Source organism: Argopecten irradians, chromosome 5 (assembly GCF_041381155.1).
Source record: "Argopecten irradians isolate NY chromosome 5, Ai_NY, whole genome shotgun sequence".
Classification (NCBI taxonomy): Eukaryota; Metazoa; Mollusca; class Bivalvia; order Pectinida; family Pectinidae; genus Argopecten; species Argopecten irradians.
Window position 1 is genome coordinate 44713207 of NC_091138.1, and position 27194 is coordinate 44740400.

At 33.7% G+C, this 27194-nt stretch overlaps 1 protein-coding gene across 1 annotated transcript in view; it reads left to right on the forward strand.

Annotated features, from left to right (window-relative positions):
* Positions 1 to 27194, forward strand: part of LOC138323987 (short transient receptor potential channel 7-like) — an 81169-nt gene that overhangs the window by 39708 nt on the left and 14267 nt on the right. The window contains exons 3-11 of the mRNA XM_069268956.1: positions 6730 to 7386; positions 8444 to 8623; positions 10038 to 10205; positions 14318 to 14579; positions 15113 to 15269; positions 18920 to 19044; positions 20346 to 20530; positions 20896 to 21014; positions 21628 to 21719. Of these exons, the coding sequence (XP_069125057.1) occupies positions 6730 to 7386; positions 8444 to 8623; positions 10038 to 10205; positions 14318 to 14579; positions 15113 to 15269; positions 18920 to 19044; positions 20346 to 20530; positions 20896 to 21014; positions 21628 to 21719 (1945 nt within the window). The remainder of the gene's footprint in view (positions 1 to 6729; positions 7387 to 8443; positions 8624 to 10037; positions 10206 to 14317; positions 14580 to 15112; positions 15270 to 18919; positions 19045 to 20345; positions 20531 to 20895; positions 21015 to 21627; positions 21720 to 27194) is intronic.

Consider the following 27194-nt stretch of genomic DNA (forward strand, 5'->3'; position numbering starts at 1 on the left):
TCCATTGACCTTTTGTTTGAGTAACTTTACATGTTTGTTTTCTATCCCATGATATCGTGTCAGTAAATCTTTTCCACATATCGTTGATATGATCCTCTGAGGTCTCCGACGATCGTGTATAACCTCTCAGATCTAAGTGATTTAGAGCTATGTGGTATTATTGAGCATAAATTGATTGACAAGGATCCGTTTGTCTAGCAGCCCTGATCAAGTTATCTTCTTATTCTCAGTGGACACCTAGTCAATGAAAGGAACATAAGTCCTTGTGCAGCGTCAACACATCCAAGCACAACTGTAGGTGATTTTGCTTCTGTTAGAATTACCATGGTAATACGTCGAGTGTGCGATGCATATTCATATTGATGTAATAAAACTTTCTAATGGTCTATTCGATCAGTTATCGTCAATAAAAATTGTAATCAACCATTCATACCGCTCTGTTGGATTAGATAATTTAATTTCCACGGAAATTACAAGAAATTTGTGTTTACAGGCACAACGCATGATATGAACACCAACTTTCCTTATTTGGGTTTGAGAAATGTATTCTATGACTACCATAAACATATATAAAATTCAGTCTGACTTGTAACGAACGTTTTCATTGGGTTTAAATTGATTAGAAATTTAAGATTGGCATCAACTCGTTGATTTGGTTTCAATGCCTGACGATATCTTAGTAACTAAACATTTGCGGGGAAAAAGAGATTTTTGTTTTGTTTTTAGTGTTCAATCCCTTCGTCTGGAGGATGATTAATTAGAAAGTAATTTATAACAGCAACCCTGATTGGATGATGCTGCGGAAGGATTTCTTATATAAACAAAATCCCTCCTGGATTTAAGATAATAAATTGAATTATTAGGAATACTTTTCACGAATAAATTAAAGTAATCTCAAAATCTTCTTCTATACAAAATGTTAATTTCATTATCATTAACAAATTTGACATTACTTCGTACAACAATAAATATTAACAACATAACATCCAGTTTTAGAGGCTTTGTCGAAACTTTAGCTAATTAAGATTCAAGTGACAACAATCTCCAAAATACTCAACAGAGAATTCGTCTTTATAACATTATTCTGCATAGCCTATATTCTAAAATTGTCTTCTTTTTTGACACAAAAAACAATCTTAACATTCGTACGGCATTGCATGTGTACAGACTATTTATTAACAACTCTCAGCTACTCAGATTTCATCGATTATATCGACTCAACATTCTTCTTTTACAACATCAATCAACTTAAGATGTATATGGTCTGCTCAATATTCATTTATTCCACATAAATCTGATGAACGTCATCAACAAAGTCAATGATAGCAACCTCTCCCAAAAAATACACAATTTGTTTTACCAAGATTATCTCTACCAGATTATTCATTCGTTCATTTATTCATTCTATTTATTTATTCGTTTATTTATTCAATTTATTAATTAACTTATTAAAAACTAAATTAATTCCTTTCCCTATTCATTCATTCATTTTCATTCATTCATTCATTCATTCATTCATTCATTCATTCATTCATTCATCATTCATTCATTCATTTTCATTATTCATTCATTCATTCATTCATTCATTCATTCATTCATTCATTTATATTATTCATTCATTCATTCATTCATTCATTCATTCATTTTCACAATACCTGATATTCCGCCAATTTATTATTTTGTCCATTTCATTATTCACATTTCCAATGCATTCATTCATTCATTCATTTTTCGAATTCATTAATACATTCATTCTTTAATTCATTCGTCCATTTATAGTTGCTATCCACGCCATCAACACAAATGTGCCATTAAATCTATTAGCAATAATTTGCTGGCAAAACCATTTCTTGGTATAGAACCATACGCACTATCTCCTTCTTACGACAATACACGTGTACTTACGTTAGCCTACCAGATGTGTTTACTTCAGCGTTTGTCCTTCCCGTAACATTCCAACGCTTTAAACAATTGCATATTTTTATTTATTCCCTATTAACGTACGCCATAAAAACTCCATAAACATAGCTACAGTATCAAATGGGATTATGTCTAATCATTGCTAATGGGTTTCACCTGTAAAACTTCAATTTACGTTAATTTAATAATCAAATTGATTGGAGGATTGTTTGAGAATAAAAGATTGGGAAGATACTAGTTCCGAGCTTAGAGCGATATAAAACTGGATGCAAAAAACGGAGCTCTGTTTTCCGGTTTTCTCATTCTGAATAACAAAAGCATAAAGTTTTGTTTTACTGTTACATGTATGATATATATATAGCTTCTTATTCAAAGATTGTAGACTTATGAGATGTAAAACTGATTGCACACAAGAATGGAAGGCCTGAACTAATAACAGAGAATACAACGTAAATGCAATAAAAATAAACATTTTTATCTTCTCCATGAGAAAAATCTCTCCACGATATCTGCAGGTGGGATTTTTTGCGTCATCAGCAACTTCCTTTATAAGTGTTTATGTTCAGTAGACAATTGTTCAAATAAATGTCTTCAATGTAATGTTAACAATTTGTTAAAACAACCAGGCTTGTGTTTTTGTGTTTTTAAGTGTAATAAAAAAAGAAATTAATAACATAATTCCATAACATCGTTCCGTAATATTATACGTTCCTTAATGCTTAGTAGCAATAATATGGAATGGTATCAAGGTCAGGCCAGATACCGTTTCCAGATTTAAGGGGGAAAAACCTTTTTCACTGTATTTATTAATTGACAATATATATAGGGGATATTTTTTTTTATTTTGATGCTTTAGAGAAAATAATGGTTTATATACCACAGCTTGAAAGATTTGGCGATAACTATTTTCACGGCGACTAAATTTTGAGCTTTGGTCTATACCAGGAAATTCCTGCGATTTGTTTTCTTGTTGCCGTAGAATTCGCAAAATTTAGTTGCACGCTTTGCTTATAAAATTTACGACTTTCATTACTCCTTATGTTTAAGTTCTACTCATTTTTGTGACTTAATGAACCAATTAAGAAAAAAATTCGTTATGGTAGCTTTTGATGTACACCGTACATTTCTATCCAGTTTGAGATTTTACTCGCATTAAAAAACGATTCATACTGTATACCAGCTAATTTTTGTGTAAGATTGAATTTCGCGGGCAAGTAGAAATCGCGAAATTAAATCGACGCGAAAAAGCGGTTTGCGATGAAATGCGAAATTCCGTCGCCGCTGAAATAAGTTAGCTAACAGTATCCCAATATCCAAGACATATCTACAAATAATTTGTTGATCTACTTATATAATTAATGGAAAGTCTGACCCCATCTCACCCATCACATAGATTACACATTTTTTCTATTTTCATATGAATGCAAAAATTAAAACTCGCGGATGATAAATGGCTGTTCGTTCGTACACTGCACAACAGTAGGCTTAGATAAAATAATCAATTTAAAAAGGCAATTGGACGACCATAGCGTGGCTCAACTCAAGGACATTTTTCAAGATATGTTTTTTTGTCTTCTCATATATCGCTTGAAAAAAATACTTGAGAGTTGTCGTGAAGGTAACATATTGGAAATATTCAACTATTCACGTTATTTCTCCCCTCCCCCTTTAACTTGAAATGGTCTACGACTGGACCTTAACTCCATCGTCATACTGCATTGTGTCTGTAAAAAGGTCTGTCCTTTACCAGCGCTACTAAAATATATCATCGAATGACGGTTACCACCGAAAAGAATTCAATAAATGCTTCACCAAATACACGTAATGCATGAGGATATAGGATGTTTTTTTTATAATTTTATTTTTTCCCAACCAATTTTATGATTACATGGACATACATTGTATATTGAAATGTAAACTCACTCACTGTTATTCCACATTATTTGTATTGCAAGTTATAATTTATAATTCTATATTATTTTCCCTAATCAATTTAATGAGTACTGTGAGCTATATTTACATGTAAACTCACTCACTCACTATCGTTCGTCATTTTTATAACAAGATATATACCTCATATGCATACATACTTGGTACACATCACACCTTCTACTTGCACGTCATCTCGAACACCTACATATAATAATAGTAAAAATAATATAATAATAAAAACTTTATATAATATTTTACCAAATAAATGTTGTTGATAAATACACTTATTATATTTATTATAAATAGGACGTCATCACTAAGGATATTTAACTATCATGATTTGTTGTTGTTTGGGGTTTGTTAAACATATGTCACTTTTAGGCTGCTACTGATATCTTACTGCCAACTATTTACTAATACCATTATGATGCTGTTATCAATTTAAAGAAATATCACTACCTCGAAATTGTTACAAAGGGGTAGAGTGTATCAACAAGGAGATGCCACCTAATCCTAATGTTTTATTTGTTATTATTATTTTCTTTTTCTTTTTAATTTTTTTCTTCGATATATGCTAAGTTTTTTGTTAGATGTTATAAATGTTACCAAAAGGGTATGGTTATACAAGAGATGACACTAATAAAATGCCATTTACACGGAGATATAATCAATTTGATATTATTTCCAAGAAATATCATCAGCGAAATATCGTTATCATGATAATGAGCTAAATGAGATGTTGCTAATACGGAGATGTCAACTCAGGATTGAAGGAATCAAATGTAAATGCTTGTCAAAATAGGTGATAATTTATTGGACAGAACATTATTTCTGAACAATTTGCCTTATCATTCTTTATTATAATTCTAAAATATGAATATTCTAAATACAATCAAGGTTTGCTCCTTCGTAAATTTAATGTTATTTTCGTTCTTCTAATAAAACGTGAAATAAATACTATATATTGTAACGCATAAATGTCCCAATGAATGAAAATTTCTTCAACTTTAGATTAACCTTGTTATTTATTCAAATAAAAAGAAACGCCCTAGACCCGTTTGTTCTTTGTAAAACACTTTATTTAAAACCACAGATCGGGTTGTGACATCTGCAGTAGTAATTTGTTCCAGATAAGCGGTTTAATCTGGATCGGATTAACAAAGTCCCTAATATCTCTCTGTAAGTCGAGGTCGTTGAGTTACTGCAATTTCCTGTAGACAGTCATCAGGCAATCGTTATCTTTAATTTCTCATTAACACATCAATTAATTACAAACACATGTAATCACACACCCTCCCTCGCTCTAGCCGGGATTGATTTGTATAGGGATGGTCTGATTCTAATTTCCGCCTCGCTCTGGGATGTGTTTTAGTGGACAGTAAATCTCATATTGTTTCTGATGTTCTGGGTCGGCTCCGGATCGTCGGCGTTATGAGAGAGGTGTCATCCAATTCGTTCTGGCGGCAGATCGTGTGGCGATTACACCACAACCGTGTACGACAGCAGACGAGAGCTGGACCCAATTATTACGTAGGCAGCTCAATCATATATACATATATAATGCGTGAACTGCCTAACAAAAAGGGATGATGCTATCAAATGAATAATGTACCCTATTCGCTTTGACGCTTGTATTAGTGATACGTGTTTGTATCTGTTTAAAGCGTTGTGGTGATAAGCGTCGTTCGATATAATGGCGCTTGTTACCGTGTGATGGAGAGCTTATGAGAACAACCTTTGGCATGTCAAGTAATTGGTCTCCATCATCCTCCGAGCCAATTGCAACAATTTGGGCACAATTCTATATTTTACATACATTTTATTTATTACCTGTTTTTCGTAGTTTATCTTTTAAAGTACAATTCTTAAAATAGATATAGGATAATAAAATGTCATGCTCAATAAAACAGTTATTACCCCGATACATTTAAATCAAGGCGTTGCCTGCGTACTATTAATAAGAAAAGCTAGGGCGTTGTTTTTCCACAAACTAAAATGACTTGAATGTCCGAAGAAACATTATTAACATATGTGATATATGAGTTAAAATGAGGAGTCAAGAACATATTTGCGTGTACAAAATGTACTTTAACTAATATTATAATATGTAACTATCCTGAAAAATATGATATAGATAATGCATGTTTACGTCATGATCACCAGACAACAATCTCACGAACCAGGCTGAAGTTTAACTGAACCAGTCTGAAGTCTGAACCAGTCTGAAGTTTAACTGAACCAGTCTAAAGTCTGAACCAGTCTGAAGTTTAACTTAACCAGTCAGATATGATGTTACAAAAAATACGTCATATTTGATATGCTACCTCTAAATTTAACATACTGTTTTGTGATCCTGGGACCTGGTTCAAGCAGTAATATGAATATGAATTAACATTGCTTAATAGCTGTGTATTATTTCTTATTTTACATGCAAGAAGGGTAATAAGGACCGATATATTCATCATGGTTAAATATACGTAAAGAACTTGTTACATAAATACATCATACATATACGTTATCAATATACTGTGAAGGCGAGAATTTACGCACCTGGGGGATTATCGTTAATTACGCGAAGGGCTTTTTATTGCGAAACATCGAAGCGAAATGTTTCACAAAATTAAGCACTCGTGAAAATATCCATGTTTACATAAGATGAAAGACACCAATCGAAACAATTCTCAATTAGATTAACCTTGAAACAAGAACAAGATACATTTTATAGTTATAAAATTAAACGAAACGAAACAGCAATAAGGGTACATCTGACATTAATACTGCAAGTAAGAGGTTCGTGCATGTACAGTTTTAGTTTTGTTGGAATCGTTAAACGCTGCGATACCGTTTGGATCACCTTTCTTCTTTTTCCTGTTTCAGTTGACCGACGAAGAACGTGTCTATTTGAATGCAGCCTCACTTGGAGATGTGGGGATTGTCCGGGAAACCCTGGAAGAAGAAAACCAAGATGGTACGCTTAATGCTAACTGTGTCGACTACATGGGGCGAAACGCCCTCCACCTTGCGGTGGACAGCGAAAAAATTGATGTGATAGAAATTCTGTTGGATAACCTCAATTTTGGATGTATAGAGGAGTCGCTACTCCACGCCATAAGTAAAGGGGCAACCAAGATTGTGAGAGTGATTTCAGAACATCCCAACTTCATCGCCGGAGAGGATAGGTTTCTCATCTCGGGTGTAAACGAGGCATTCTTTAGAACAGAGGAGAAGAGCCAGTTCCCACCGGATATTACTCCCATCATTCTGGCCAGTCACTACAATAATCATGAAATTGTGCAGATATTCTTGTCTCGAAACCATAGGATAGAAAAACCTCACCCAATTTCTTGCAGATGTGCAGACTGCATTGCGAAGCAGAATTATGACTCGCTGAAACGATCTCGGTCACGCCTGAACGCATACCGTGCTCTGGCCAGCCCGGCGTATATGGCGTTGTCCAGTGCTGACCCTATCATGACTACGTTTGAGCTGCGACAGGAAATGATGCACCTTGCTGAAGTCGAGAAAGAGTTCATGGTACGTCGGTAAGCATGTTATATAATATCCAAACATCGCCACAAAGATATATAAATATATATTTGGTAAACCTATATGAAAAATTGCAAATAAAATGCGCTTTTAATATTTCAAGATCGTGAAGCTACGCAATAAGAAAGTTGACGTTGATCAAAGATTTAAAAAAATGGATGATTCAATAATTTCATAATTTTTCACAAAATCAGGAATCTTGAAAATCAAGATTCTTTAGTAGGGTGTATTTTTTCATACCAACAATAAAATAAACGAATTAACTAAAATAGGCCGATAATTTGCAAACTTGAAAATAGTAATTTTGACTACTCAATAGTTGTTAAATTTCGCGAATTATCTTTGTAGCTTATGAAAACGTCATTCATATGATAGGTTAAGATATGTAAAACCATGACCATAAATTTCGCGAGGTGTTAACTTTCGCGAAATTTGGATGGATCCGCGAAATTAAAACACCCGCGAATAGTAACAAATATACAGTATGTAAATGTAAAATGGTCTAATCATTTGGACTTTATTACCTACCTTATATGACCAAATTTAACAGGATAATATAGATTAACAATATTCTAAATACACAATGTCTATATCTATATATCCTCATCTGAAAAGTAACAGAGGGGGTTTAGGGTGAACTATTTGCTTTTGCGTGTGTTTTGTTTTTAAATCTGATTACTGAAATAAAACCTGAAATTTTTAGGTTGTAATATGGCAACGTCCAAATGTCACAAAGTAAATAAATTTCGAATGGAAAGTTGTGTAAGTCTTGTAGTATAGTTTTATTATGCTGCAAAAACTGTAGAAATCCGTATGGGTAAGCAAATCATGACATCAGATTTTTGCCATATCATATTGAAAAGGTTCTCTTTTTGCAAGTCACGGAGCTTGAATACTGCATTGACATTTCCATTAGCCTAGTGTTCGTTTGCGTTATCAACTTTCGGACTTAACAATTCTATCCAAAATCTTTGTAACAGTAGTTTCGAATTTAAACTTCCTCCACAATCAGTCATTCTAGTGGCATTATAAAATTACATTTCAGGCTGAATATCTGGGTTTGGTTGAGCAGTGTATGAACTTCGCCTGTGAGTTAATGGACATGTGTCGTGGTACCCAGGAGGTCGAGGCAGTGTTCAGTGAGGGCTCGGGATGTGGTGGAGAAAACGTCAGAGTGGACCCTCTAGCAAGACTCAAAATGGCCATACGTTACCGAGAGAAAAAGGTACACAGCGGATAGAGGAACAAAATATTCATTTACTAACATGATAGATTTAACAACGATTCGTATTCGATATTTCTTGTAACGAGCATTTTCATTGGCTTAAAATATTTTTACTTAATAGCATCACAGATTTAACTATGATCTTCATATGACGGTAATTCGATTTTGCTTATCACGAGCAGTTTCATTGGCTAAAACCGTTGTTATCTTATCAAAATCAAGTCATAATTTCTAACGACCATTCTTATTGATACAATGGCAAGTTAATTAATTCATTCGAAAAGATTCCCTTAAGAAAGTCAAAATTTCGCGTGATAATGTTATGGGAGTATATCTTAAAACTCGGAGTGTACTAGTGATGTGAGTATACTCCTAGCATTATGTTATTCCGAATTTTCATATAACAGAGTTATCTGCACTTGCGGGTAGGTATAGATTGTGACTTCATTGTTTTGCGAGCGTAACGTCATACGTTTCGGAGAGAACGGCGTGAACTGCGCTCACAAAATAATGACGGAACAATCGACACCTACCCGCAAGGGAGCTAACTCTGTAATATGCAAAGACGGAATACCTCCATAACATTGAAGAATCCTTACATGTGCGCAGCTAGAATCAAAGTCAATTAATATATCATATATAAATAAGCATTATATAGCACTCTATTGTATTGGTATCACCTTTATGTATTGGGATTGAATTACATAACATTGTTTGGCTGTTTGAGGTCCTTTTGGCTATTTCCATATAACCATTGGTCACCACTTAATAATTGAACGAATCAAATTATAAAAATCGTTGGTTCAAACCCCCTGTGGGCGTGAGGGGTGGTGCTAAATGTGATAAGTTTGGCTTAATTCATGTGGACGAATTCGTCTCTTAATGTGAGTAATAGATATTTTGCTGGTAGCATCCATATGTTATGTGGTGGAACAGATTTCAATTCTGACAGATTTTGTGATAATTACTAAATAAGCCAGGTGAACGATAAGGCCATCATGGCCTACTGTTTAGAAACGCTGCGTCCATATCAACATTGTGACATCACAGACTCATTTTTCTCTAACGTTAGGTCTTCGGGGTGGTGTTCTAAAGTCACAGTTCTTCTTGTAATAACAAAACTTATATTGATAATTACGTTAACAAACTCCATTCATCTAATATAGCCATTACAGACTTTGATTCAGTCAATATCTTTTATGTTATCGTGTTAGAATAGAAAATAATTGACCTCTTGCTACGCCAAAGGGCAATGGTATAAATTTGTTGATCAAATATATTAACGTCAGATGTTTTACCACTTAAATGTGATTTTTCCTGTTTTTTGACTAAAATACTCAATGATTCATGATACAGCAATTACGCTGTACATGTTAAATAGAGTATGTTACATTTTGACTCTAATCTGTTCCAGTTTGTAGCCCACCCGAACTGTCAGCAACACATGACGACCCTGTGGTACGGGTCCGAGATGGGATTCCTACAGTCACTCCCCTCCTGGAAACAGCTAGCATTTGCCACCTGTTTTATTCCCTGTATACCTGTCATGTGTGTGGCGTACGTGATGGCACCGAATACCAAGGTAGTTACAACTGAACTTCGTTAACTCGAATAATTACCATTCAACATGTCACTTCATTCTAACTGAATTTCGTGTATTTACAAAAGACATCTCGGTTAACTCAGAGTGAACTTCGCTAACTCGAATATTTACAATAGACACCTCATTTAACTCAAATTTAACTTCGTTAACTCAAACCTATACTTACTTAAGTCAAATACAATGATAACCCAAAGCTTGACCACTGTCCTGCCAGTCTGCCGGTTCCGTTACAGGTTATGGTAGATTGTTTCTCCGAGGACATTCATAAAAAAGTTCAGTAAGATTTTCCATAATATTCCTCATATTAAAAGTACTCATTAATTCATTCACCCCTATAATTTCATAATGGACTAATCTAGTCTTTGATTTGGAATAATCTAAATGTGTATTCAGGGGTAAATGACTTAAAAGGTACAGTGCAACTCTTTGACTAACGTACATTATTGATTATACTTAGAATACTCTATATTTATGAAATAGATGAACAAGGAGTCTAGAAAAAACAGTTTCTTTTCTCATATATAAAGATATATATATTCTTTTTCTAACCACTATGTTATTGGGAGATGAATAAATGATGAAAATGTCTATTAACCCACGCACATCTATACACAGAAACCAGACTCTACTTTCCTGGAAGTTTTTTTTCGATTTTTACCCGGAAAATAAGAACGCATCACTTTTGAAATGGCTGGATTAGGGAGACAAACATATTTTGAAAATTTATCATCTATTTGTTCTTCATCCTGATTGTATTTAATTATACCCCCTTTATTAAAACACGAAACTTTTTTTTTTCAATTGGATTGTTGGTCAACTTCATTTGAACTAGCTGCAATATTGTAGCTCAAAAGACTTTTTGACAGAAAATGGTGTCGTCTTTAGAGCTACAATTGGTGCCTATAACTGCTAATGGAGCAAAGTAATGATTATGCAAACCATTATAAAACGTTTGTTTGCATTTTTATCGTACTTGTTTGATATCGGTTACCTACTAGGCAATAAAACTGGACCACATAAAATATCAATTTCTCATCGAGGCATTATTCTTACATAATACATATGAAGGTCTTTCTGAAGGAAATTTATTCGGCAAGTCCACAAATTGTGAATTTGACGTCTTGTGAGCGGTACGGTAGATATTAAGAATGGTAGTTATGTTTGTTTTGGACAAAAAATAATATGCAAATGAATGTATACGCATAATATAATTGGAAACCTACAAAAAAGTATAGATAACTATGCCCGAGTGATTTGCGGAGGCAGTGCTCCACTACGACACATAGGGACCAATTCGTACCCGGTCGAAAGGTATAGTAGGCCGGGTACGTATATTCGTTCTACATTTGAACATTCCTTCTGTTTGTTGCTCTGAATTTTCAATTAAATTTCACTCATTAATTGCCAACAAAATACTCATGCTCGATTGTTCAGATATTGTTCACTTACCTAATTTAAGCTGATGAAAACTAATTATCTTTAAAGACTTTTGACAATTATTTAAACCAATTTAAAAAAATGAAATAAAAAAAAATCAAAAGAAAAAAAAATCATACAAAAACATTTCATGTAAGGTTCTAACAGTTCTCAAATTATCATTCAAACAGATCAAGGGTGTTTTCGAACACTTCCCTCAAACAAGTTCAAAGACGTTCTCACGAACACAGATACAATGTTTTTGAATACAAATGTCCTACATACATGTATTAAGCATTGTGTACAATAAGCACGGTCGCGTCTAAATGCCTTTTACATGGTACAATGTTGACGGTATTGTACACCACGAACTCAGAAGTTCTGCTTAAATCAATGTCAACTCCTGTTTTACAATATACCACACGCCTTTTCATTTCTAACTGGTGTAGGCAAATAATTACAACGAAGCGTCAAGCATTCACATCTCTTTTGTCCTCGTCTAAAAATCAATTTCGCCGAAAAAATGTTCTTGTTCTTAATTTCGCAACGATAATTCATCTTGTATGAAAGTACAGAACAATCTCTGATAGGGAATACTGATAATTTTTCTCCATTCAGTTTTTCCGTCGATATATCTGGCTGTAGCCTATAGCTACAGATAAATAACCATAAAATGCCAGCAATCTTTTTTGGGCATGTTGTTGTTGCTGTGCACATACTGTCAAGGAAACGACATTATGCTCCACAAATCACTCGCCATCCTGACTGATAAGCCGAAGAGGTAGGCCCTGCACTGACTCAATTAGCCAATAATATAGGAGTTAGGCAGTGTGGGATCAACGGTCCCGGGGCTGGGTTTTAGGCCTGCCAGTCAAACTCCAATCATCGAGTTCGTTCCACAGGTCACATTTACCAATTAGCTGGTAGGATAAGAACTACATACACCGGACGCATAGCCTTACACGTAATCGATTCTATAACTGAGGTCAAAGTTCAAGGTCATTACAAAGAGTTTACTGAGCTGACAAATGAGGGGTGCAATCGTTCGGAGACCAAATCCTTCTTTCTGAAATCGATGACACCTCTTTGATAAACAGAAGCACATTCGTATACAGAAAAATATAAACGTATTTCTTGGAATGTTTTGATAAACCCTCAGCACTTCCTGTAGCACCTAAAAATACCAGATCGTAAGAATGGAATCACTACTTTTTATCAATGGCATCATTCAAACATATTCAAATCATTAATGTACACGTGGTTCAGATATATATTTGATTCACTTAAAATTTCATTCGGGCACACATATGGATGCTATGTACTACACCGGTAATATCTTAAACGTGAATTCCTAAATTCCTGATTACATTCTGATACAACGAACGATTTTAAGCAAATTCTTTCCAGATAGGCGAAACAATGCGAATGGGCTGGTGGATTTTCTAGTCAAGGGCATTTCCCCATGTTCAAAAAGATTGTATTAATTAAAAGAGCACATTGAAGTGTCACTACATTACAGGACGTCCATTCGACATAACAAACCAGCGTACCATCAGATATATCTAACATAGTATATTTGATGTTGTATTGAATATATACAGAATATGGTTTTTCAAGACTGCTTCCAGACAACTATCAGAATTGAGATCGGATATTCTATAAATGCAGATCTCTTTATATTGGAAGAATTTAGGCCTTTTTGGAAATACTTGGTTTATATTAATTTACCTAAAAGGTATCCTTGGTAGCTCTCCATGAAAATATTTCATTATTGAAAATATGAAAATACATAAATACAAAATTTGCTATTTTTTAAATATCACTTATATTACAACTTCCTGTCTTTTATGATTTTTAAATTCGTTTGATTTATGATGTATTTTAGTTGCGTCAAATTCTCATTCTATTATCACCTATTTTGACTCTTGCTGATTTAAGTACAATGTACATATGATGATGTAGGTTTAAGTCTGTGATATATAATATGTCTGATTTACAAGCCTAATATAGACACATAGAATTTTGAAATTGTTAAATGTATTGTCATAGTGAAATTGGCAACTTGTGCGGTAAATTCAATTTTGTCGTTTTTGATATTCCTTGAATTGTACTAAGAAGGCAATGTTGGGAGTAGACCTATTATTTGCACTGCACTCATTGATCAAATGGGTCAATCATTTCTTTTCATACTTTGTTTTAATGCTATCTTACACATGTATCCTCCACAAGGAATTCAAATCAAATATATTGTTAAATCGATCATTTAGTTTAATTAGTTCAATTCTCAATAACTCTCATCGCCAACATATCACAATATAAGTCACATTGAAATGGATGGACAATATCTTTTCCTTCTATTTATAATAGCTATTATTTTTAGCTGAAAAATTAATTTTACACATGCAATATTACTTTCCTTGAATTTCATGTACATTTCACGCGTATCATTATAGCATTTCCTTTCAAATTGTAATAGTCATTAGCTTTAGCTAAAATATAGCTTCACCTAAAGGCAATATATCTTCCAGTGAATTTCGTGCGAATTTTACGCGCAAAAAATCACGTGAAATTCACGTGAGGAAATATTGCCTATCTATAGGTCAAACTATAGCAGAAAAGCAAAGCCTTTTGAGAAAACCCTCTGATTACCATACTATTGGTATTATCTTCCGTAGGCGGGGTCAGTGATGCGTTGTCCCGTTACCAAGTTCATCACCCATACGACGTCACACATGTGTTTCCTCGTGCTGCTGGCGGCGGCTACATTCCGTCTGACGGAGAGCGGAGTATCCATCACATCAACACGGGAAATGAATAGTCCGGCATTCGTACATCTGTCTCACGAGGAGAAAATCCAGAGTCTGATGAAGGAAACTCTCCGACCTTCCAGTACTCTTCTTACACACGTCCAAATTTGTATAGTGTTCTGGATATTAGGTAAAGTTCATTAAAGTGAAGTTCTTGCAATAAAGAAGCAATACATATGCTTACTGTGTTAGTTACATTATTAAACATACAATACAAAAACAATTGTAAAACGAATTCATTTCTACCAATACGATAATTAAAACAGGCTTGCCTCTTTGCCATGAAGAAGAAAATGACATCCCACCTTTTTAACAATTCTTAATTTTTTAAATTTATAATGACAATCCTCATATCCATATTATTTTGTAGTAATTCATTTAATTTCTCTGTATATTAGCATATAAGAAAAAATAAAAATATCTTCATTATATGAAATAATCATAATTTCACATCATATTACCCATAGTATAGTTACCCATATCTGACTATTACTTGTATAGAGTTTCTCCAACATAAAATTAGGAACGCTTTCTCTTGTGAAGCTCCTAGATCCGTTTTATATGGTATTGATAAGTCGATTGTGTACAGATATCGGCCTTATGTATTTTTATTTCTATCTTCATTGTTTAAATCTCTTATTGTGTCTCTCTTTGCTTCCGTAGGTTTACTTTGGATAGAGTGTAAGCAGATATACCATACAGGAGCTCGCTCCTATCTTACTGACTATATCAACTTCATGGACTTCAGTGTCCTCTCTATGTACCTGGCGTCCTATGTTATGAGATTCTTCACGGAGTACAAAGTGTCAGACGCTGACAGGTAAAACACACATACTGCAAACGGGATAATTTACGCGGGTGAAAAAATACAAGTGTGTCTCTGGCGGCATGCTTCAGTGAGATAGCACTATAAAAAGAGCAAATAGTTCCGCCATTACAAACAGTCTCAAAACGAACATATTGTAAACATGGTATTTTACATGGGAAATAACTGTTACCAATTATTTTCGCTTATTCTGTATTTCATATAACAGAGTTATCTGCCCGTTCGAGTAGGTATTAATTGTGACGTGTTTTTTGAACGAAACTTAATACGTCTCAATGGATATATCACCGTTCTGTAAAAAAAGGAATATAATGTATATTTTGCTATTTTCATCGTATTTCGGAATACATGAATTCGCGATAAAGGTCTGTTACTTACAACCATGGATTTATTCACAAGTTTGATAAATTTAAATTCGCGTTTTAGCACTTTCGATCGCGATATAACGCGAAAATCTGTATCTAGCGAAAATGTAGTGGTTCGCGGTAATCTAATAACGCGAAGGCCATTTTTATTGTGAAAATTTTCCCTGCGCGAAAAATGTTTGATACCTATTGCTGATTGTCTGAGGGAATATATATCGCGACCATAACATATACGGGATGAAGTATTCTTGTGAAATTAAACACGTTTACAGAAATAAATACATACTTTTCCAATATGCACGTATTTTGCATTCTATTATTGCATTTCACTGACGTTTTGATTCTGCTTATAATATAATTTCAAACATGAAAAAATGGTTTACTGCAAAAATTGTTAGGTCGACGGATATATATTTCGTGTATAGCCACATTGTTTAAACAAGAATATTTATCACACTATTGATAAAATATAATTCAATTGAAAAGTAAACTTTTTTATTCCTGTTTTTGACGTGAATCTGGCAAGGAATATCCGCTAAATACACTCACATAATGTGAAGATTACGGCTTGTCATTCTGATAAAAAGCATGTTTTTAATATAAATACATCATTTGAAGTTACATATCTTCTTGATTTAATGATAATACCTTTTCTACGTTATTTATTACACATAATTAAATACTTCTTCAGAGTTATTGAATTATGGGTCTGTTCCACCTTCTTATCCATCATTATTTTGACATTTCGTTTGTTCTCTTTGAGCCTGGGATTTAGTCGACTCAAATCAACATCTTTACATATCCTTTATATAACTGATGAGTCCTTGAAGGAAGATAAAATCGCTGTTTGATGCAGCTTTAACTTCAAGGGGCGGTAACGCTTTTGTACACCAACATATTTTTGCGAAGACGTATCATTGTTCATATATAAGTATTTTTCAATGTAATCTAATTTTGCGACCAAGATATCTATGTTTAGTCGTTGCGATTTATTTTCGCAATTTTCGCACACACAATACTCGAAATATAATTGCATACAATAATATAGTGATATAGTACAAAATCCTTCACATGTTTCATATGTTTGAGTATCACTGTATAGGGACGATGTTCTTGTTGGTATAATGGCGTAGCATTAGTTTGTCATCTTTTATATCCCAGGGGTTTCTATCACTGTCGTAATATCCATCCCCGGACTGTCTCATAGTAAAATCACAGGCCCGCAGATATTTCATTTATAGATTACAAGAAAGCGACGCCCAACACCACAGTGTTCTATTCTATAATTTTGATGTACATAAAAGGATCAAACTACCTGCTGATTTGCTGTCGAACACAGAGCCTTCAGTGTTGCTAAGACATAGTCCAGGGGTGAATATAACGACATTGATAGTAACCCCTGAATTATCGAGGATGGTGCAGACTAGATATATTAAGAGTTATAGTAACCCCTTGAGTTTCGAAGATGCCATTGTGCGTGATATTCTATATGTTTCAGAGTCTCACCACTGGTCAAATTTATCACGATTCGTCCACTTTTGTACCAATATAGTCCAGGTCTAGTGACCGAAACTTCACGTATCCTACCACTTGTTCTCCATCCCAATGTCGGCAGTCCATGTACTAATTGAACCTCAGCCCGGCGTCTCCGGCGGCTTTTGTCCACCGCTAAAAAAACTTGCATATTTTAGCGGTCTTTATAAGAATTTTGCGTTGATACAAATTGATAATGCATTTCGTTTAGAAAACGATAGATATTAAAATCAAATTCGTAATTACACATACTTATTTATGACCGCTTTTACTCTAAAACTTTAAACGGGCCAAATGAGTACTTTTTCAGTAATTAATAATGGTAAAGGTATTCACAAATAAAAATATAAAGAAGCAAAAGGACTCCTCCCTCCCCCCCCCACAAAAAAAACAAAAAAAAACAAAACAAAAAAAAACAAAAAACAAAAAAAACCCAGAAAACTTACAGTACTTAATTATGACGCAAGAGGAACCACAAACACAAACAAAGTAAACAAATTAAAATAGAATTTATCAAAACAGGATAAAAAAAAAACCCACACCAAACAACTCATTTGCATTTTTCGGTTGAATGTTGATTGGCCTCTTGTAAACCATGTCTATATGCAATCAGGGTTTGTGCACCTACCGCTCTAAGCATTGTGTTCACGGCGCAATCTACACAGAAACAACTACTGTTGTTCAGTGGCAGTTGCTACCTCTATGATAGCAATCACAGCCTCCCTCGTCATATCATTTATCATTTCATATTATATAGAGGTTTGTTGTAGTTAGACAAGGTTATATACGATTAGGGGGTCATCTGTTTTTCAACAAACCTCTTGTCTATATCCCATGCCTAATGATAAAACCTTACTACGTACTGTAGATAGTTCTCCATGCGAGATAGTCCTCCCTGCCCGGGGTAGCATGCATACATATATATAATATATATACTTAAAAAGAGAAAACTTATCAAAGATCATACGTACACTATTACGAAGTGAGGAGAAATACTTTATTATTATTTTTGTCAGTCGTAATGGTATTTTTTTTTATCTTTTGTCATTGGAGAGGCCGTCACGATTTTCCATGATTAGACCGATAATGGCAAACGCTAAGAGGACACGTGGGTATCGTGGTAGTTATTGATATTACGCTTAGACTGTGTACCAACCGAAATGTTCAATAAAACGCTCTCTCAGCTGAATTGCCATTTAAGTGATGTCTACATATATAATATGTGTATAAATTAAAAATATAGATATATATACATACGTATTACTGACAATCGTCATTTGTTGCGGTGGTGTTGTAACATTAAACAGAAACACAAATGCCTGAAACCTACATAGCAATCTGTATCATCGATCATAACCAAGGCAATATGGTCTGTTGAAATCATACATGTAATGCACAACGGTACTCAATTTTTTTCCACATGGTAAAAAATAACGAAGAAATATTTTGTTTATGCTACGATATAATCATTGTTTTTCTTTGAAGTAAAACTGTGGACATGAAATATCAATTTGCTTTAAAGGAGCTAAAATATAATTGTTTGTATTATTAACTTCATATTAACAGCCAGGGACATTTAAGGACGTGTCAGATTAATGTGGTGGACAAAAACAAATGCCTACAACCGGTACCTGGCAGTTATTATATATATATTAGGGATTGCAGATTTATTTTGATTTTTGTTTTCTCATATGTTTATTGATATGTAGATGTTTTTATCATAATTGAATCTTTCTACTTTTACAGATTTTTTAATGGAACAATGCGTGCCACCCAGCTGCTGAAAAATTCAAATTATACATATTTTAACCTTCTACTGGACGAGATTAAAGATTCTTCCAACTCGCCGACAAATTATTTCATGGAAGCGTGTAAGTGTTATCATAAAAACTGGCAATTGTCTTCTGCATAATAGAACATCGCAACATCTGATGAAGTAAATAAAATCTATATTGAATTAGCTGAGAAATAAATATGCGTTATTAAGTAAAGGAATATTGGCAGTTGATAAAATATACTGACCATTATGTTCGATGTCTGTTGGTGGGGTTAGTAATAACATCAGTTCCTTTAATTCCACAATTCACCACGATGTCAATAATCAATAAACTTCTCTTCTAGGTTGACTGAGATTACATTGATTCTTCCAGATTCATCTGTTAATCAACCCCAATATATTGTTGAGTCTTCCTACTTAAGATAGATTCTGGCTGATAACCCTATATCCAGTTTCATTCTTAATCTAGTTTTCACCATCCCTTTATTAGACCGATTGTTGTAAGCTATAGGGAAGTTCCGTCAACCATAACTGCTCACTGTCTTATCATAACCTTACATCAACTCATGGATTAAATAGAAATATAACTCATTTTGTATTCAGTGTCATATTTTATTTGTCGTCTGGGCAAAAGTATCCTTTCCTAGCATGCTTAGTTTAAAATATTTCGTATCTTCCAATTATTCCCATTACTGTATCTTCTTATTTTTATAATAACAATTTCCCATAATATTCAAACATATTGTTGATCTGCTCGCAAATGCACCGATTGTATTGCAGATATCGTGTTTGGGATACAATCATGTTATTTCAATTCAGAATTGGCCTCAGGATTTTGCATTTGATATATTTAAGCAGTAATGGAATTAATGCAGCGAACAATTTCGCATGTCAATTTCTATGATTTTGATTCGTCAAACTATATATATTTTTTTAATTTTCATTTGAATCTGCAGTTAGGTTAAAACTATGTTGTTGTGGCATATCTCTACATTTTGTTCCTCTGTACATTTGGCCCGCATCCATTTATTACAAACTGCTTTTACCTATCAAAATTTATTCATTGTTTGAGATGGATCAATTTTCCCCAAAACAAGAAAAGTTGACTTTAGTCAAAACCTAAGTCATCTTAAGCTTCTTAACATATTAACTTTTTTTTTAATTTATTTTATAATTTGTCTTTTTTTTCAGTTTTTCCTTCAAACAATATACCGTATATATAATATTTTATATAACTTAAAATCAGGTCACGCTTAACTATTGACACTTTCTCATTTGCTAGACAGAAATAAAAGTGTTTGACTGAAATCTGCTTTAGACCGAAGTTTGTTACGAGAAATCTACCTTGAATGACCGGTCTGCTAAATTTTACTTCTTGTATTACTCCCCATACAGCGCGGTTCCACTGGAAGCCAGACGATCCAGAAATCGTGTCGGACGTCCTATTTGCTATAGCCAATGTTATCAGCTTTGCCAGGACTACCTACCTCATGCCTGCCTTCGAGGTGCTAGGGCCACTACAAATCTCCCTTGGCCGTATGATAGGGGACATAACTCGCTTCATGGTGCTCTTTATGCTGGTATGTCATAATTCATAAAGTCTCAGTCATGAAAACATCTTCTTGTTTTCTTTTAAACGATTAGGTGAAGAATTAAATTAAAATCGCTGTCATTAATAATGTCTCGCAAAAAGTTCACAAATTCTTTTACATTTAGACCAAAAAATCATATTTGCTCATTAAAATGTTAAAATAAGTGTCCAAAGTTTACGTTTTGTGATAATATTGCTTAATAAATTTCCACATACTATAATTCTTAGAGGAACATTTTTTAATTTCAAAAGAGGTAAACAAAATCATTAAATGCATATTAAGTATCTTTACAAGAGATCTGGTGTTGGTCTGATTTCTTCTTTTGTCAACAAAATTCTGAATTATTTTGACAGGTCCTGTTTGCTTTTATGGTCGGCCTCCATAACCTGTACTGGTACTACGGAGCACAAAGAATTAAGATGACCATGAATGGACAGATTGTCTACGTACATGCCGCAGAGGCGTTTCAGGGGTACTGAAGAATTTTAATATCTAAAAACAAATAAAGAAACCATAAGAATAACAAAAATTAATTTAAATTGCAGAATGGAATTTCGTGCGAAAATAAAACTTCCATTGGAAAAAAACTATTTAAAAGAAAAATTAATACAAGTTCAGGACAAAATATCAAAATCTACATTCCGAAATTTCTTAACTTCACCGTGAACAAACAATGTCCACTTATATCAACGATATCAAAGATGGTGAAAACCATGTAATGACTGTGGCAAATATAACAATTAAAGAAACCGATGACTTAGGTATGTTTGTTTAGGCAATATGATGCTGTAGAACGTGCATTTGTTTGAGACTCGGATAAGGCACGAGTCATATTTCTGAGATATTATAATATTTTTTTTTATTACCAGGGCATACAGTAGACCCCTTGCATTATGTTTTTGACTCTTGAAAATCACATTTAACTTTTGGGTGGTTTGAAGTTTGTGTTTATTTGTCACGTGTTTTGACTCTTCAGATTTCTCAGAAGTGGTGGTTTGACTTCTGCAACTGCTGAAAGTCAGAAGTAAACTGGATTTCTTGAATGCATGATAAATGAACTAATTAAGAGACAAATATTTCCACAGGTTACGACAAACGTTCTACAGTCTATTTTGGTCCATGTTTGGGCAGGTCAGCATCAACGACATCAATGTGAAACACCCAGGGCCAGAAGGAAGTATGTACTCAAATCGTAGCCATAGTTTCATAAAACATATTGAAGGGGAGATAACTTTTATATCCAACATACAATAACAGTTTTTTTCAAACCCAACATTGTTAGCATGTTGTTATTTTAATATGTTAAAAATGTTGTCTTTTCTGAATTACTAAACATTCTCGCATGGAAAAAGATCCCTTTATTAATTTTATTAACGGCAATTCAAATAGTATATTTTATATATTTTAACATTTCTATATAGTTACTAACGTAATAACTTCTGTACGCATTGTTATTGTAAATGTCGGTTGGGTTAACAAATACAATTATGTTAATAAAATTATATCGCATACAGCACCTTGCCAAAAGAGAGTTTGACATTCATTTTCTTACACTTGTGGCTAAAGTGTGTCTAATTGTGCCGAATCTGACAAAATATTGTGCCGAATCTTGACACAACGTTTTCATTCTTAGCATTTTGGTCAATTCACCTTTTACATAAAACATTTATTTTGTTCAGTAATAAAATATATGTTTTATCTAAAAGTGACGTCATTAAGGCAAATCAATAAGTAACATCTATCACAAAGTGTTAACATGAGTTTGGGCACGTGTAAATGTTTAATATTGATGATGATGTCATGGTGAGCAGCTACTATTGCCTAGCAACAGTGATGTAAGGGAGACAATCGTATCTGAATTTGATGCACGCAATTATCAATCCATAGTTTTACTCATTACTCAAATAAAAAACAAGTTAGATTGTCTCGATGGTGAAGCCATTTAATAAGGTATTTTTTTAATTACAAATCAAATAATGATACAGAACTTGTGTAAAGTTTGGTTGGCTCTGACCCACGGGGCAGAGGAGTGCCCAATAGAGGAAATTTCCTATAAAATACTTCTGTCCTAGAGTTCTGCATGACATACAACTATAAATCACTACTTGGCATGGATTGTGACCAAATTTTGGTGGGGGCAAGGGGAACAGATGTGGACTTGAATTTGAGTTTGAAATCCATAGTTTTACTAAATAAAAAATCGCTACTTGTCCTATGAGTTTTTTCGGGGAAGGGGAACAGAACTTGTATAAGTTTGGCTCTGACCCCCGGGGAGGTGGGCGTGGGCCCACAAGTTTGGCTCTGACCCGCTGGGGGGCAGGAGGGCGCGGGGCCCAATAGGGAAAATTGGGGGAAGGGGAACGAACTTCTATAAATTTACAAGGACCTATAAATCCAAATTTGGCCATTTTTTCCTACAGTTATGAGATAATTAAATGCGCTTTAATGTGATAAACATAGCTAGAAATAGAATCGAAGTTTAAATTTAAGGTAAATGTTATCTTTAAAATAAAGGAGTCATTCAATTTATCAGTTAAATAAAAAAATAATGCACTAAATAAAAACTGATTTGAAACTTCAAACAAATTTATTATGTGTACCATTTGCGACATATGTGCAAAGTGACATTAAATGATGTAACCAAGCGTGACATTGTTTGACAGATAATCAATTCGTTCTGATACCGTAGGTATTCAGTTGTTTTGTTACGAAATCAAACCGGGGAATGTTTTTTTCTGGAACTAAAGCCTAATTTTATCTAATAAAATCACATCAACTTTTTCTTATTAATGTAATACTATGGCGCAAACTTTTAATCTTTCATTTTGACTTCATCATTGATACCAACTGTAAAGCAACTTATTGCATTTCACGTTTTCATGACCAACGACTTGTACACGACGATTTAATTTCATGACGTAAAGTTTCAAAGCTTAATTGTACTTTTAATTGAAACTTTTCCGCAGCAAGTTATTTTTGTGTCCAATAATTGCTCGCAAATATACGTTGGATAACAATAAATAGATAAATAGAAAGCCAGCCTTACATTTAACATGAGGCCGCGGTTGCCGAGTGGTTAAGATGTCTCGACATATTATCACAAGCCCTCCACCTCTGGGTCGCGAGTTCGAATCCCACGTGGGGCAGTTGCCAGGTACGGACCGCTGGTCGGTGATATTTCTCTGGGTACTCCGGCTTTCCTCCACCAACAAACCTGGTAGGTCCTGACATGACCTTGGCTGTTAATAGGACGTTCAACAAATAAAACCAACAAACATTTAACATGGTCCCAAACTCTTGTTTCGAAACAGTGATAGTTGTTGGAGATTTTTGAATGATAAAAGGGAATATAACTCAAATGACATGAAAGTTACTGTAAATCAACAATATATCGCGTGTTATAAATTTTAGCCTCAATTACTGAGCAGCGTCAATGTTGATTCCGTCGCCATAAACACAGCTAGGAAAAACATTCACTAAATTTTGTATTGTATATTTGTTCTCGTCGTTGGGAGAACATTTTTTCGCGATGTCCTATTTGAATCTAGAATTCATCTGCTGACCAGTATGTGCTTCCGCGGAAATATTTGACCGCGATTTAAGCAAATCAAATTTCCCGCGAACAAAAACAACTTTACAGTATTCGCTACTTTTATGAAAGAACTTTTTTAAACAATATATTCACGAAATATACCAAATGTATCGGATTGGCAAATTCATCAAATAGTTAATCGCAAAAATGTTTGAAAGAGAAACTCTTTGTTTTTCACGAAATCGTTATGATTTACAGTAACTTTTTGATGAAGGGGAAGTAACTGACCCATGTTGTCCTTTCTTTCTGTCCGAATGTAGATCGTCATTGTATGGTTTTAGACTGCGCTCGCAACAAAATCATGTGCAGTCATAGTCTACACAACCGCTCAGCAGGTGCTAGTGCATGTATGTATACCTTTATTTCCTAAAACCTCTCTTCTTTAACGTCTGAAGTATACCTGACTCACAATTTGTCCTAACCCCTAACAATTTTTATTCACCTTTAATACTCTCACTCTGTATGTTCTTCTCTGCATATTACAGAGTTATCTGCAGGTTGGTAATGATTGTGACGTCATGTGCTTGCGAGCGTAACGTCATTATTTTCAGAAAAACGACGTGAACTTCGCTCACAAAATAATGCCGTCATAATTGAACCATCCACAAGGGAGCTAACTCTATAATATGCAAAGACGAAATAGGTCATATGACAATATGTTTAATTTGCAATTTCACATCAATATCGCCTTTTGCCTGTGGTCCGTCGTTTGTTATATCGTCGAGAAAATTGTGCGAAAGCAAAAACATACCAGATAGTGATCATTGGTTTTAAGACTACTTTTGCAACAGATTGGTGTGGTCAACAGCTTGCCATTCTGGAATTAGAATTTTAAACTCTACTATCGTATCCCGAAGTAAAGTTAATGAATTATTTTATGAATTATATTTGTTCAGCTATTATAACATCGATTCAATTTCAGTAATGTTTGCACAATTATAAACAATTTGATGGTAGATATTCTAGGCAAAATGAAAACCAAGATAAGAAGCGCTTTTTAGGAAAGGAACATATGTATAATTCGAAAATGTAAATCATACACGTATTAAGGTTGATGAAAGTGATTGTGATCAAAGACAAAATAATGTAATTATTGTGCTATATCATTATATCATTATACAAGATGAGACTCTTATTAATACTGTAAAAATCATGCTGAGGCCTTTTATTTCTGTTAAGTTATCTCACCAGGAGAGCAGGTGTCAGTTATCAGTCACTTATTTTGCTATAAACGTCATGGATCTGTGAGAAAACGACGTCATGTTTCCCATGGCAGCTAATGACGTTTTTTTTTTATTTCAGAATATTTTTGTTGTAGTATTACAATTGAGCTAATGACGTTAAATGACATGATCTAAATGGCAAATTACTCTTTTAAAAGCGGTTTGCATCACTCTAACATATTTCATTTATTCATCATTAAAACGTTTGATTTGATAATACTTAAAATAAATTAATTTGATTTTATGCTGTCAATGAAATATAACTATTTTTAAATGTCGTGCAAAACGCAAAATTTATGCAAGTGACTTATAGACAAATACCAAGTCGTTACTTCATCATCTGCTTCATCAGACAATTAGCGGTTTTTTTAGTTCAAATCAAACGTGGCGATGACGAAAACGCAATTGTTGTTTCACAAGAATATTTACGGAAGCAATATATACTTTTCAACCAGATAAAGCAGCAAATGTTCAGAAATATCATAAACGTTGCTTTCTTGCATACTTTCTTGTAGCTGTTTCCAGTCTAAAATGAGTCGTAGAGTACTAAAGAAATATTTCTGAACCACCAAGTCAATAAGCCCCTTTGCAAATTGAAGAAACTGTAGTCACATTATATAACGATAGGAAACTATTGAGTAGAAAGTAATTAAGCAACATCATCATGAAAAACCACAACAGGATGCAGCACAGAATATCACCAGTGCATTCTAAACGTCTGTTTGTGTATCATGATGTAGCACTATGCTCATTTTTGTTCGAATAATTAGTATTTCCAAAGTTTATTTGTCTGAAAATACACCCAATATATAATAATATACTAGTTATAATTTGGTAGAGATAGTTCGTATTCTAAAATTAAAGTAGTGTCTATAGATAAAGGAAGCAAAGTTACGAAACAAAATCTTTTCTGTTCACATTAGTTTTATGATACAGTTATCAATATTTTTATCTCCAGATGCAGAAAGCCATGTAGTCGAGTCAAGTACCATATTCTATGTCTGTCGAAGTGCTGGCAAAGGCATTCATTATTTCAAGTTTTAATAAACGTTTATCTTTCTATAGATCTTAAGGGTACCTCGAAGTCTGTAACTTTCAAAATATTGAAGATTTATTTGAATATATTGTAAATTTAAATATTGCGCTTGAACATCGGTGGATATTTTTATATATTGGTATATACATTTTGTTATTCGTTGTAGTATTGATATTTCTTATTATAAATTCAATTATGTAATGATTAGTTATACTATTATAATCTCATACCCTCATTAATTCATCATTTCTCTGTGATTTCATGGAAGTATTACAATATATGATTCATGTTATCAAACTTTCGTGGATTTTGTATTGAATTCAAAATGTCATACATACACATTGTAAGCAGAACTGTTTTATTAACCTTCATAATTGATGATACCCCATCGCTCTTATTTTGAAACCTTATTGTGTTAATTAACCTTTTATAGCTCGGTCCGGTTGTTTGAAAAGTGACAAGATTAATCACATGATTAGTGCGATGTTCATTTGTTTCAAAATCTGAGTATATCTTCTCTAAAATCAGTGAGTAGGTAGAGAATAGAGTTCTTAAGAATCTTGCAACATTTTGTAAAGTTAGCATTTACTAAAAAATGATTTAATCTTGATATTAGAATTTTTTGCTAAACTGTGATTAGCCTAATTACCTTAAGAACAACTGGGCCTTGATGATTAAGAACGTGTTATTGGTATGTAACTACATGCATATGTATATATATATATATATATATATATCGATAAACTTTCAACAAGAGTAATATGGTTCATTGCCAAATACATGTAACATTACAGGGATGCC